Source organism: Phycodurus eques, chromosome 3 (assembly GCF_024500275.1).
Source record: "Phycodurus eques isolate BA_2022a chromosome 3, UOR_Pequ_1.1, whole genome shotgun sequence".
Classification (NCBI taxonomy): Eukaryota; Metazoa; Chordata; class Actinopteri; order Syngnathiformes; family Syngnathidae; genus Phycodurus; species Phycodurus eques.
The window spans coordinates 88,710-102,480 of record NC_084527.1 but is presented as its reverse complement, the minus strand read 5'-3'; the positions used below and the strand labels follow the sequence as shown (position 1 = coordinate 102,480).

The following is a 13,771-nucleotide window of genomic DNA, read 5'->3' as shown; positions in this document are numbered from 1 at the left end:
TATATATATATATATATATATATATAGAGAGAGAGAGAGAGAGAGAGAGAGAGAGAGAGAGAGAGAGAGAGAGAGAGAGAGAGAGAGAGAGAGAGAGAGAGAGAGAGAGAGAGAGAGAGAGAGAGGCATGTATTTACATGTGTGCATTTGTGCAACTCCAGCCAACCAGACCATCAAATTGGAATGACAGTTTATCTCCATGTGCCCTGATAATGGTGGACGGCCAGTCCGTTGTTTCTCTACATCAGTGATTTTCAAACTTTCCAACCCAAGTACCACCCAAAAATGACTCGTCTCTCCAAGTCCCACCATAATGAGCAACATTAAAATACAGTCATGTACTCAGCCCCGGTGTTAAAAACAAAAAAACTGTTACGATCCATCCCCCGCAGTTCCTCTTTTGGAGCTTGGGTGGTGCCCTGTGCCTCGTTTTTCCCTCTCCCCCTCTTTCTACCAGGCAATCAGCACCTGTCTTCGAGTAGCACTGATTGCTGCTTGCATTTAAAACCTGTCAAGTTCTACACCCTCTGTCTGAGTATTGACACACCAGCCGATTCTTGTACTTCCAGGTTTTTTGTGGTATGACAGTAACTATCCTACGACCCGCTACTGTACTCACCCGATTGTTTTCTTTCACGTCTCCAGCGTTCCTCCCTTGCCTTCCTCGCCTCGCTACCTGCTCCAGCCGCGCCGCCGAGCCACTCCACCTGCTCCCGTTCCCGCTTCCTGCTCGGTCCTTGTCCCGGTCCACCACCCCGACTCTGATATCCTTACCCTGTGTCAACCAGCAATAAACTATTCAAAATCAATCCCGCCGCCTCAGTCTGCTCTTGGGTCAAATCCAACTCACATCGTGACAAAAACATTAAAAACGAAGCAAAGGTTGTGTTCCTAAAAGGTTTATTGTTATTATTATAATTATTGTTATCCATCCATCCATTTTCTGAGCCGCTTCTCCTCACTAGGGTCGCGGGCGTGCTGGAGCCAATCCCAGCTGTCATCGGGCAGGAGGCAGGGTACACCCTGAACTGGTTGCCAGCCAATCGCAGGGCACATAGAAACAAACAAACATTCGCACTCACAGTCATGCCTACAGGCAATTTAGAGTCTCCAATCAATGCATGTTTTTGGGATGTGGGAGGAAACCGGAGTGCCCAGAGAAAACCCACGCAGGCACGGGGAGAACATGCAAACTCCAGACAGGCGGGGCCGGGGATTGAACCCGGGTCCTCAGAACTGTGAGGCTGACGCTCTAACCAGTCGGCCACCGTGCCGCCTATTATTGTTATTATTGTTATAATTATAAGCCACTGTAACAGTAGGCCCAGTTGGAACATTTAATTCTCAGACTCCTTCGTATACCACTCGAGGGAGCTTGCGTACCACAGTTTGAGAACCACTGGACTACATGTTGGCCCCTGATTGACTGCTGACCAATCTCCATTTAGCCAGTGAGGACAAGCGCTGTAAAAATGGACATCGACTCAATTAGTCTTTGACGCTAACCAATTGGCTAAGTCGCTAGCTCTTAGCTAAGCCAACACGACCGCTGTACTCCTTTTCCAGAGCATCCCGAGAGAAGTGTACGTCCGCTGAGCGCGCTCGCCAGTGCCACCTTGGACACGCCCACCACCAAAGTGACGGTGAGACGCTCGCCGGTGTTGCAGGCGGCTGGTCATATCTGTCTGATTTGCGTCTTGTTCCCGTTTACCGCGCAGGCTTTCCTGTCCAGCAGGCTGAAGCGATCCCTCCGCAGAAGTCGCTCGCACCCGAAAGTCCTTCATCAGAGTGGCGTCAACATGCATGAGCGCAGGTAACACCAAATAGGTTTCATCACGGCTACATACGTATCACTTTTATGGATTCATAGGACGCACAGCAGCGAAATATTCCTTAAATGTGTTACTTTAAAGCTACAGTACATAGATATATAATAAATGTCATATTACAGGTACAGTATACAGTGTTTCCCCGCTATTGGTGGGGGACCGCACAGATATGAGTAGGTAGCTACGACACGCCCCTTCGGAGACGCGTGCGTGCGGCGAGGAGGCTAGGAGGGTCAAAGTCGTCATCGCGGTCCGTGTGTGGACTGAAAGAAAACAAAAAGACCAAAAGGATAGCGAGACATTGTGCTGCAAACGATTGTGTACAACGCCGTACAATACTGTGAGTGACCTTTCACATGTAAAAATATTTTTGGGTCCTTTTTTTCTAATGTTCTATTGATAGCACCCGCTTTGGCGTTGACAAAAAAGTAAACCTCGTGAAAATCAATTGAGAAATTAAAAATTTACGACTTGATTTTCATGTCCGTGCATTGTCTCTGATGGAGACATCTACCGCTCCAACGTGGCTAGCCGGGCTGCTACAGCACGCTGGAATATCGCGGCTTCATATCTAAGGGGGGGACCGAGCCTTGCTGCTCATCGCCAAAATCTGTGAGTAATCCGGTCTATGCGCAAAGTACTCCCGCATACGGCAAATCAGGTAAAAGCACTTCCGGCTCACTTGGGTGAAGGGGAAGGCGACCGTTTCAAAGCACCGGTAAGAACTACAATGTCTTTCTTTAAATTCAAGATGTCACCACAGAGCCACCAAAGATGACAATAGGGGGTGTTAGGGGGTCTTTCATATTTACATGCAGGATATCATATTTGCCATATTTCCAGCACGCCCGCGACCTGTGTGAGGATAAGCGGTAAAGGAAATGGATGGATGAATGGATATCATATTTGTAAAAATAAATGATATGCATGTATTTTACTTTGTTTGAAGACACCAGCCATAAAGGAAACAAACATTTTAGCAAGTTTGGCTTCCAACAATCATATAATAAAACCTAGGTATGATTGTGAGCGAAGCATACACAGGAAGTTCCGTGTTGGTCACGTGGCGTTGCGCATATAGCGGCTAGATGCCTCCCAAAAAGGTTATACAGTCGTCCCTCACCGTATCGTGCTTCACTTTTGCCCATTCTTAAAACATACAGCTCTCTTAAATTGCAGATTTTTCACTGTACGGTGGAATTTCCACGTGCACTAAAAGTTACTGCAGACTCGCATAGGAATAAGCGCAAGCGAGCAGGAAAGAGTTAGTAAAAGATGGGCAATAGCCAAAGTTTAGGGTCTTTTCACACTTCAAAAAAGAAGATAAATTGCAAAGCACGGCCGGCCTACACAACAGCACATCTACGGTAAACATCGTGAGCTAACTTAATATAGCCCACCTCTGCTCGGTGGAACCAATTGTAATCGGTCCACAGGTGGTCATGAGCAAATCCAGCTGCCTGCGCAATACAAATCGCTTTAGTGAACAAACGCTACCGCAATCAACACGTACAACCCAAACTGACACCCAAGGACTGAAGGCACAGACTGGCTGACAGCCAGTTAACAGCCAGCCAACTCTACACTCTCACTGACTGACTCGCACGTCACTCGCCAGGTCAGGCCCTGCACTTTTAAAGGCACACACATTCAAAGTCACAGATACTACAGTGCTGTAGAATGTGAGGATGGCCACCCCATGTGGGCAGAAATAATACCTACACCTCACATGCATATTTTGTATTGGTATTATGCATAAAGCTTTAAAATATATGTAAATAATCAAATTAATATAGGGTCGTTACTTGGTGGATTTTCGTCTGTCCCGCAGGTTCTGGAAGGTAACGCAAGGGATAAATCAGAGACTACTGTAACTGTATACGGATGGCAAAAGACAGGAGCAAAGCACTACTTTTGCCCAAATGAAACTCCTCAACTCACTTTAACATAGTCCCTTGCCACCAAGATGCCACAAGATGTCAGCAAAGCACTACATTTGCCCAAATGAAACTGCTCAACTCATTTTAACAGTCCTTTTGCACCAAGATGCCACATGATGGCAGCAAAGCACTACTTTTGTCTCAATCAAGCACCCCAGTTCACGTCAACACTGTTGCTTTGCACCAAGATGGCGCCAAATTAATACTATTAATGCTTTGGCCTGAGCACAACAACAGCGATTAGGTGAGTTTTTCCGCAAATAACGGCAGATAGATTCCCCAAAAATCCAAGAAGAGCTGAATTTGGGAAGGCAGAAGCGCGAAAATGCGCGGGCGACTGCGCATATTTGACGTACAAAGACATGAAACCTGCTTTAAATAGGGTCAATAGAGGTTATAGAAGGTCAGGTGTGATGCAAACATGCACATTGTAGCTGCATTGAAGATGAAGTCTGATGTAAAGCTACAAAGTCGTACACAGTAGAGGTGGAGAGAGCTTGAAATAAGCTACAAATAAGGTGCACGAGTGGCTTCGTAATCTCATGTGTGTGCACTGGAGGTGTGCAGAAGAAATGTCGTCACTGTGCGTCCTTGCTCGGCAGCTGCAGGCTTTCAAAGATGGAGGAGAGGAAGTAGGGCAGCATCCCTGATGGGAGGGGCCGCTGCTGGAGCCTCCGGCAGCTGTAGCTAGGAGACACACGCACGCAGGCGCGCGCGTGTGCCCACAGACACGCGCACAGGCAGACAGGATCGGCAGGGTTGTCTTTCTTGGGGTCTTGTTTGCTTCAGAGGAGCACTGATGAGTAAGCCTCGTCTTCCTCCTCGGAGAATGCTTTGTGAGTATTTCTCCTCTTTTGTCCTCACAACAGACACCCATCCGCAGTGCGTGTGCGTGCATTTCGCTCGCTGCTACATTAGCATGTGGCTAATCTAGCTAAGATTTTAATCGACACGAATACGAAAGTCAACCTGTGCTCACGCGTCCACACGTTCAATCGTCACAAGAAATAACGAGCCGCACTGCATGTCCCCAAACATGCGTGCGTGTGCGTGTGTCCGCGCGCACACGCATAGCATGTATAAGAAATACTGTACCGCCCTCCTCATACATGTATTTATCAATTGAACCATTGAATTTAAATTTAGGTTTAAAGGAAAAATAGGATGGTTTGACCAGGGATTAGCACTTTATTATAATATTATGGGATGTCAGAAAATGAGGTGATCATCTCAAGTTACCCCCTTTATGACCTGAAACATTCGTAAACTGAATTTCAATGGGAAACATTTATTTCAATGTTTCCCATTGAAATAAATGAAAATGCAATTAATCCATTCAAGACCGAAACTTCAATTATACTTGCCTTTTTCAGTGTGTGATTAAAAATAAATATAGCGCTTAGAATAGATGGTAATATGTACATTGAAAGTAACATAATAACATGTTTAAAGTCTCGTATATTTACTTCCAGTGTTGTGGAGTAACTAAATTACATGTAACGAGATTACGTGATGCAATTCCAAAATGTATGTAATTGTAATCCATGACATTACTGGGAGTCACTGACGGTGTAGGTGCTTTGGCCTGACTTGGGTGCAGGCAGCGTGGCTTCAGTTCCCACTCAGTGACGGCGTGAACATGAGTACGAACGGTTGTTTGTGTCTATATGTGCCCTGTGACCGACTGACGACCAGTTCAGGGTGTAGTCCGCCTTTTGCCCGAAGTCAGCCGGGATCGGCTCCTGCAGCTCGTGACCCCGGACGGGATAAGCGGTATTGAGAAAGGATGGATTGAAGGACATGACTGGGAGAAAATGTGCAATTGAATTGCAGTTGCTTTTCGAGATTTTATTGATTAGAATTTTTGTTACATTTGAAAAATAGCCGCAAAAGCTCAGATTTTCTTTTCATATCACTTCCTCCTTCTAAAGCCGACTCTTGCGATTGGCTCTCTCTGGTCATGTGCCATTCTGCGGTATTCTCAAAGATGACATATTTTTCCAAATATGACTTCCAAGCGGGTGGAACGTTGGTGACTGGTTAGAGCGTCTGCCTCACAGTTCTGAGGACTGGGATTCAATCCCCGGCCCCGCCTGTGTGGAGTTTGCGTGTTCTCCCCGTGTCTGCGTGAGTTTTCTCCGAGCACTCCAGTTTCCTCCCACATCCCAAAAACATGCATGCTAGGTTAATTGACAACTCTAAATTGCCTGTAGGTGTGAATGTGAGTGCGAATGGTTGTTTGTTTGTATGTGCCCTGCGATTGGCTGGCAACCAGTTCAGGGTGTACCCAGCCTCCTGCCCGATGGTAGCTGGGTAGGCTCCAGCCCTCCCGCGACCCTAGTGAGGAGAAGCGGCTTAGAAAATGGATGGATGGATGGATGGATGGATGGATGGACTTCCAAGCGCCACCTTGTGGTGCAATCTATTTGTTTGTCTGCCATTTTGAAAATGTTCGACTCGTAGTTACTCTTTTGAACACATAAAAGAGCAGTGACTTTGAACAGTTTCATCTTTATAATTTGAGATTTTCCTTATAAAACATTCACATACCTGGGTTGTCATATGAAGCGATATTGTCTAAATTGTCATTTGCTCAACAATCAACATGGTATTGTATGGTGGTTTTCCACATACTTTAGCCTACACATACTGTAGGATTTAACAATCATTGTTCATTATATATTTACATTTCATCATGTTTTGTTTTCAGTTTATCATTTGTGTAAAGAACAAATATGTTGTTAATTCCAAAATAATGATCTATGGTTTTAATCCACTTTTTCAAGGAAACATCCAAGGGTCCTGTTGATGCATTCATTCAAAATTAAGAAAATTAATCAGAATCTAAACAAATGTAAATAGTTATATTACTTTGAGAATGTAATTAAAATAGTGACACTGCTATTACATTTTCAACAAGGTAACTTGTAATTGTAACCAGTTACAATTCCAAAGTCATCTTCCAAACACTGCTCGTATCCCATCTGCTGTGGAACCTCAGGTTTCGAACTACCCGGTTTGCGAACCATTCGGGTGACGTGCAAAATGTTCGGAGAAAACATACCTCTAGTTACGTATTATTTTCAGTTTGCGAACGGTCTTGGTATGGACAAAAAGAAGGATCTATGTTGTGCTGATCATTGACTCCGTGCATAACGCATTGCTGTAAGATGAAAACTAGTTTTCTGCTCCGCAGCGTAGGCGGAAATCTGTTACGCTTTTTGAGCGTCCAGTCACAAACCTACTAGCGTTTGTGATTCATGTGCTAAAAGAAGTCCGCAAATAATTTTTTCATCAAAAAAATACTATTTACAGCATGTATGTTATTGATTGAATTGTAGCACCGCTTTAATTAGGACAATGAACAGTAAACGTGGACGTGATCACTTCAAAATAGCTCTTCACACAGATGTTTGCTAGGCGGAAGTTCCATCCAAGCACATTCAGCCAATCACAGATGCGATTACTTTATGATTGAACACAGAAGTAGGTGCGATATTGTCGTGCGGAATGGTGTTTTTTTTCTAAACAGAGAAAAACAAGCTTCCCCGGATCGTTTTCTTATGCCAAAATTAACCAATGAATTAGAAAAGAAACAGACAAAAGAAAAAACACCTGAATGAGAATCTCCCTGTTATTATGGAAGAAAACTCTTCTTCAATAAGGAGCTGCGTTCCTCCCCTTCCCCCTCCTGAGTTGCAATAAACTATTATCATTAAGTGTTTCATTTCTTTAGATTTGTGGGTTTTCACTTATTTCTTTAGTGCCCTATACTTATTTTTATCCACAAACACTGATTAAAAAAAAGATAAGTGTAACATAATTTTGGGCTGGAACGTATTAATTGCATTTCCATTCATTTCAATGACAAACATTACTTTAGTTTAAGAATGTTTCGGGTTACATACGGGGTCACGGAACTAACTAAGTTTGTCACACGAAGTTCCACAGTAAAGTTTTACACACATCTGAAGTACCATTTTTATATTCTATAATGTCCATCCATCCATTTTCTAGCGCTTATCCGAGGTCGGGTCGCGGGGGCAGTAGCTTTAGCAGGGACGCCCAGACTTCCCTCTCCCCAGCCACTTCATCCAGCTCTTCCGGTGGGATCCCGAGGCGTTCCCAGGCCAGCCGGGAGACGTAGTCTCTCCAGCGTCGTCCCCGGGGTCTCCTTCTGGTGGGACGTGACCGGAACACCTCATCAGGGAGGAATCAGATGCCCCAGCCACCTCATCTGGCTCCTCTCAATGTGGAGGAGCCGCGGCTCTACTCTGAGCCAGTCATTGATGACCGAGCTTCTCACCCTATTTCTAAGGGAGAGCCCGGACACCCTGCGGAGGAAACTCATTTCAGCCGCTTGTACCCGGGACCTCCTTCTTTTGGTCACGACCCACAGCTCGTGACCATAGGTGAGGGTAGGAACGTAGATCGTCCGGTAAATCGAGAGCTTCGCCTTTCGACTTAGCTCCTTCTTTACCACAACGGACCGATACAAAGTCTGCATCACTGCAGACGCTGCACCGATCCATTCTTCCCTCACTCTTGAACAAGACCCCAAGATACTTGAACACCCCCACTTGGGGCAGGATCTCATCCCCGACCTGGAGCGGGCACGCCACCCTTTTCCGACTGAGGACCATGGTCTCAGATTTGGAGGTGCTGATTCTCATCCCAGCCACTTCATTATATAATGTCAATAATGTAAAATATCTGCGTCCATCCATCCATTATCTAAACCGCGTGCCCTCACCAGGGTCGCGCGTGTGCAGGCACCGATCTCAGATGACTTCGGGCAAGAGGTCACCAGCCAATCACAGGGTACATATAGACAAACAACCATTCATACCTACGGGCAATTTAGAGTCTTTGATCAACCTACATGCATGTTTTTGGGATGTGGGAGGAAACCGGAGTACCTGGAGAAAACCCACGCAGGCACGGGGAGAACATGCAAACTTCACACAGGGGAGGCCGGATTTGAACCCGCAACTTCAGAACTGTAAGGCAGATGTGCTAACCAGTTGTTCACCGTGCCGCCAATATTCATCATATTCATACGTCATTTTTCATGTAGACACGGTTAGTCTAGGCACAGTGAACGACTGGTTGGCACAACTGCCTCACAGTTCAGAGGTCGTGGGTTCAAACCACGCTCCAGCCTTCCTGTCTGCAGTTTGCATGTTCTCCCTGTGCCTGTGTGTTTTTTTTCCCTCGTGTTAGCGTTACTTGTTTACCTTCATTCTTACCTTTGTCTGTTCGTGTCCCTTGAGATTCGCGCTGGCGGTCCGATTTGTCTTGAGCCTCTTCCTTCCTGGCAGACCAAGCTGGGCATCTTGGCGTGGGTAATGTATACCGCCACCTACTGACCGGTGTGTAATTACATGCTACATTTATGGCAAGGACGAACAGATCGTGACAAAATTCACTCGTGGCGGCCCGCCACGAATAAATGGGTTCTGGGTTCTCCAAGCAGATGCGACCCAGTGACCGTGACGTTTCAAATGGCGTCACATGCGCTAAAAATTAGACCTAAATAGTGTATGTGGACCATCATTGGTAAGAAGAACGGTGCTGGCAGTACAATAGGTCGTGCACATCAGTCATCAATTGTTTTTTTCTGTATTTTTTCTGAAGGATTTTTAGAGCCGTTTAAAGTGCTCATTCCATCTTTTTTTGAATATGCCACAAAGATGTTGCCACTGCTTTTCACACTGCACTAGGAAAAGCGTCTGATGCCCTCGACTTTCCCATTCATGTGTGTACGCTGAGGCGTCGCGCGTTTTGACGCAATGCCGAGCGTCTCGTCAGTGCAGAGGGCGTCATCGGATAGAAAAATGTTCTAAACTGGCGCATTGACGCGGTATCGTCAAAAGGCTCCTTCAATGGGAGAGAGGCTGGCGGAGTGACATCTGAGTCCTATTTTGGCGGACATGTACTGTAAAGGGCAAAGGGGAAAATGGAGGACGCTCTAATACATGGGCTTTCTCTTTGTCCCGAAATCTCTGCTTAGCCTGAAATATACCTCAAAGCGGCCTGGGTAAAATTGTAGCTCACGAACAAGCTGAAACTCTCCGAGGTTCCGACGAGCCATTAGAATGGGATGAACCCATATCCTTTTTTTTTCTGCAGTTCGTCTTAAAATGATCAACGCCAGGGCTTTCTTTTGTGAAAAAGACAGTGACATCTCCCGAGGTGCGGTCTACGTCTTCAGGGGGAAAAACCTTTCTGTTCACTTCCTGGTTGCCTGCTCCGTCAGCATTTCCAAATATGGGATGGCTTCACCCCCGTTGCCGGCAAAATTGCGCTTTGACTTGGTGGCCTTTCACACTGAGCGAATGCAGTGAGAAAAGTCCTTCAGACACTTTCTTGATGAATCAGTGGTTCGACACTTGATTCCTGAATTGATGATAAGGTTTCCCTCGACTTTGGGGGCAGAGCGCAAGAGCGGACGGACGTGGGATGGACGTGCGATGTAGAGACGCTGTTCCTCGCTTGTGTTATGTCCAGGTGTGTGATGCGTCGGCTGCGCTGCACGAGCCAGGAGTCAGTTTTAGGTGCTGGGGGCGTGGCCTCTTTGGAGCTGAAAATGGACCAATCGGTGATCATCAAACCCGTTCACTCGTCGCTTCTGGGCCAGGACTACTGCTTTGAGGTCAGATATCTGTCTGTCAGTCGGCTCGCGAGCGCCGTGACCGTCTTGAGTCTCATCGTGTCGTGTGCGGCCGTTCGCCAGGTGACAACCTCTACGGGGACCAAGTGCTTCTCGTGCCGCTCGGCGGCTGAGCGAGACAAGTGGATGGAGAACCTGCGCCGAGCCGTGCAGCCCAACAAAGACAACAGCCGACGCGTCGAGAACCTTCTGACGCTGTGGGTCATCGAAGCCAAGGACTTACCCGCCAAGAAGAGGTGACGTCTCCTTCCGTCACCTCATCGCCTTTCTTACCGTTGCCTTGTCTCCTTACTTCACCTGATGTTCTTCATTCACCTAGTCTCCTTCCTTCACTTCATCTCGTCTCCTTCCTGCGCCTCATCTCCTTCCTTCACCTCATCTCCTTCCTTCACCTCATGTCCTTCCTTCACCTCATCTCTTTCCTTCGACTCGTCTCCTTCCTTCACCTCATGTCCTTCCTTCCCTTCGTCCCCTTCCTTCACCTCGTCTCCTTCCTTTGCTTCGTCGTCGTCCTTTGCCTTTTCTCCTTTCTTCACCTCATCTCCTTCCGATGCCTCGTGTTCTTACTTCACCTCGTCTCCTTTCTTTGCCTCGTCTCCTTCTTTCACCTCATCTCCTTCCCTCGCCTCCATTGATCATTCATCACCTGTGTCCATCGATGAAAACCTCAGGTGGGGGACTCCAGCCATGCGACTTGACTCGGTTCAAACTTGGGTCACCAATTTGCGGACTGAAACTGATGAAAGACTCCACTTGACTTTGATTTGGTATTCATAAGACTCAACTTAGCTGAAAATCTTTCCTGTTCACATTTGAAGATCTTCATTGTCAACAAAGTGTGCCATGTTTTTGTTTTAGAAATAAAAAAAGATTTTTTGGGTAGTGTACGCAAACCTGTTAAGCCACCGGTGCGCATTAAGGAGTTGTCACGGAGGATTATTACATTTTGATTCAAGGATTATATTTTGGATAAAATGGGGAAATTGAATGCAAACAACACATTTAAATATACAGTAAGAGGACAGACAGAAACAACGAAATCTAGATTCCCACAATGACGGTTTAGCTCACCAATAGCTAGTCAAACATTAACTAATGTTAATGTTGGTTATGCGTTTAACTGTGAAGAAAACCAAGTCATAGACAATACAGGAAGTCCTCGATTTACGAACGAGTTCCGTTCCTACGCTGGCGACGTAACACGAATTTCCGCGTAAGTCGGAATTCACCGTTAAAGTCGGAATTTACGGCGAAATACTTCTGTTACGGGTATTGTCCCACGTGATTGTGACAGCAAGCTCAGCGTGTGTGGGCGTGTGCGTTGATGTGCGAGTGAGACGGGACTGTGAAGAAGGAAGGAGTGCGCGCCGGTGCGTGTGTGTACAGTGGCAAGTGTCGTGACGGCGACCGGGGAAGAGTAGCGATTAGCGGAGGACTCGTTGATGTCCAATGTACAGAGGAGCTAATAAAGCCATTCAAGCAGCAAATCGGCACTTCGTGTTTTTATTGTTGCGACCACCCAGCTCAGCTGTGCAATGAGAGAAGGGAGTTAACCCCTGCGGAAAGGTTAACACTTCGTATACAGAAACTAAAATACATTAAAATACAAAAATAAGATGCTGTACTTACCATTACTGCTGAGAGTGTGAAAAAACACACAGACAAGCGCTATGCACTAGCTAAGCAGAAACACGATGGCGGACGAGGCACGGGCGTCGTAAAGTCCAAACCCCGTCGGTCGAGTGCGTCGTAACTCGAGGACTGCCTGTACAGAGACTGCTTTGGGACCATTCAGAAACCAAAGTGATTGTGAGTGTGTAAGTACAAATACTGAACGCAAAGGGGCGGAACTGTGACCTTAAAACCAAGGTACGTACACAACTGTGATTTTTGGCAGACCGTTTTAACATTGGTATGGCTTAATGGACTTGCTGGAAGTTTAGTGTGGAGACCACGTGACTTGGTTGAACGTTGACGGTTACTTACTCCCGTCTGTGTTGATGGCCATTGGATTGTGCGCAGGTACTTCTGTGAACTTTGTCTGGACGACAGCCTGTACGCACGAACGTCCTGCAAGATGAAGACAGACAACATATTTTGGGGCGAGCGCTTCGACTTCAGCAGTCTGCCGTGCGTCAGCGCCATGACGCTGCATATCTACAAAGACACGGACAGGAAACGCAAAAAGGACAAGAGTAGCTACGTGGGCCTGGTCAACATCCCCATCATCACGGTAACGGGCAGACAGCTGGTGGAGAAGTGGTACACAGTGAGCATGCCCAGCACCATCAGAGGTGAGTCTGCGTTCGCTCTTCATTTCTTCGTTTTAAGTATGGATGACGCACGTTGACGCTACTGCGAGGGCTCTCGTTCGATCTTGCCCAGCGGGGCGCTTGCCGCGTGCGGCGTAGTTGAAAAATGCTTAGTTGACTTTGTGGTTTGGTTGTGTCAGAACATGCAGACTGGGGCTTGTCTCCATGCCAACGATACACAGATAGCCTTAAAGTCCATCCATCCATCCAACCATTTTCTGAGCCGCTTCTCCTCACGCGGGTCGCAGGCGTGCTGGAGCCTATCCCAGCTGTCATCGGGCAGGAGGCGGGGTACACCCTGAACTGGTTGCCAGCCAATCGCAGGGCACATAGAAACAAACAACCATTCGCACTCACAGTCATGCCTTCGGGCAATTTAGATTCTCCAATTAATGCATGTTTTTGGGATGTGGGAGGAAACGGAGTGCCCAGAGAAAACCCACGTAGGCACGGGGAGAACATGCAAACTCCACACAGGCGGGGCCGGGGATTGAACCCGGGTCCTCAGAACTGTGAGGCTGACGCTCTAACCAGTCGGCCACTGTGCCGCCAGCCTTAAAGTCATCCGGGAAAATACGTTTGTGTTTATAATTTACTGTCGGCGCCTTAAGCATGTATTACGTTTGTGTTCACTTGTGTACGTTATTCGAGCGCTCGTTTCACGTGGCTTGTGCGCAGAGAGCGCAGCTAAATCAGTAACATCTACTGGATTATAAAGTTCGTTGGACTGTGTGCATCAATGACAAAGTGATTAGCGACACACAAGTATAATGTACTTGAAGTGGCTTGTTGGTCATTACTTGTTGGACCAGAATACGTTATTAGATTATTTTACGTGACGTTTACTAGTGAAAGTTAGGAGTATCGATCGTTAGGTAATCTACAGTAATTCCACATTCAGAAGTAGTGCGCTTTGTCTTTCAAAATAACAGCATAACACCTGAAGTCCTATGTTAACGATGTAAATGTTTGAGTATTGTTATTATGTATCATAGGATATATTTTAAATACATTTTG

General features: G+C 46.5%; 1 protein-coding gene across 8 annotated transcripts in view; it reads left to right on the top strand.

Annotated features, from left to right (window-relative positions):
* Nucleotides 1-1,624: 1,624 nt before the first annotated feature.
* Nucleotides 1,625-13,771, top strand: part of LOC133399590 (disabled homolog 2-interacting protein-like) — a 33,898-nt gene continuing 21,751 nt past the window's right edge. For 5 of the 8 annotated variants that reach the window (XM_061671158.1, XM_061671156.1, XM_061671155.1 and 2 more), the window contains exons 1-4: nt 1,731-1,813; nt 10,280-10,424; nt 10,506-10,678; nt 12,465-12,736. In XM_061671158.1, coding sequence (XP_061527142.1) covers nt 1,800-1,813; nt 10,280-10,424; nt 10,506-10,678; nt 12,465-12,736 — 604 coding nt within the window. In that variant the 5' untranslated portion in view covers nt 1,731-1,799. Of the gene's footprint in view, nt 1,644-1,718; nt 1,814-4,430; nt 4,606-10,279; nt 10,425-10,505; nt 10,679-12,464; nt 12,737-13,771 lie in introns of those variants that run through there. The other 3 variants (XM_061671159.1, XM_061671160.1, XM_061671157.1) reach the window with 3 other exon arrangements.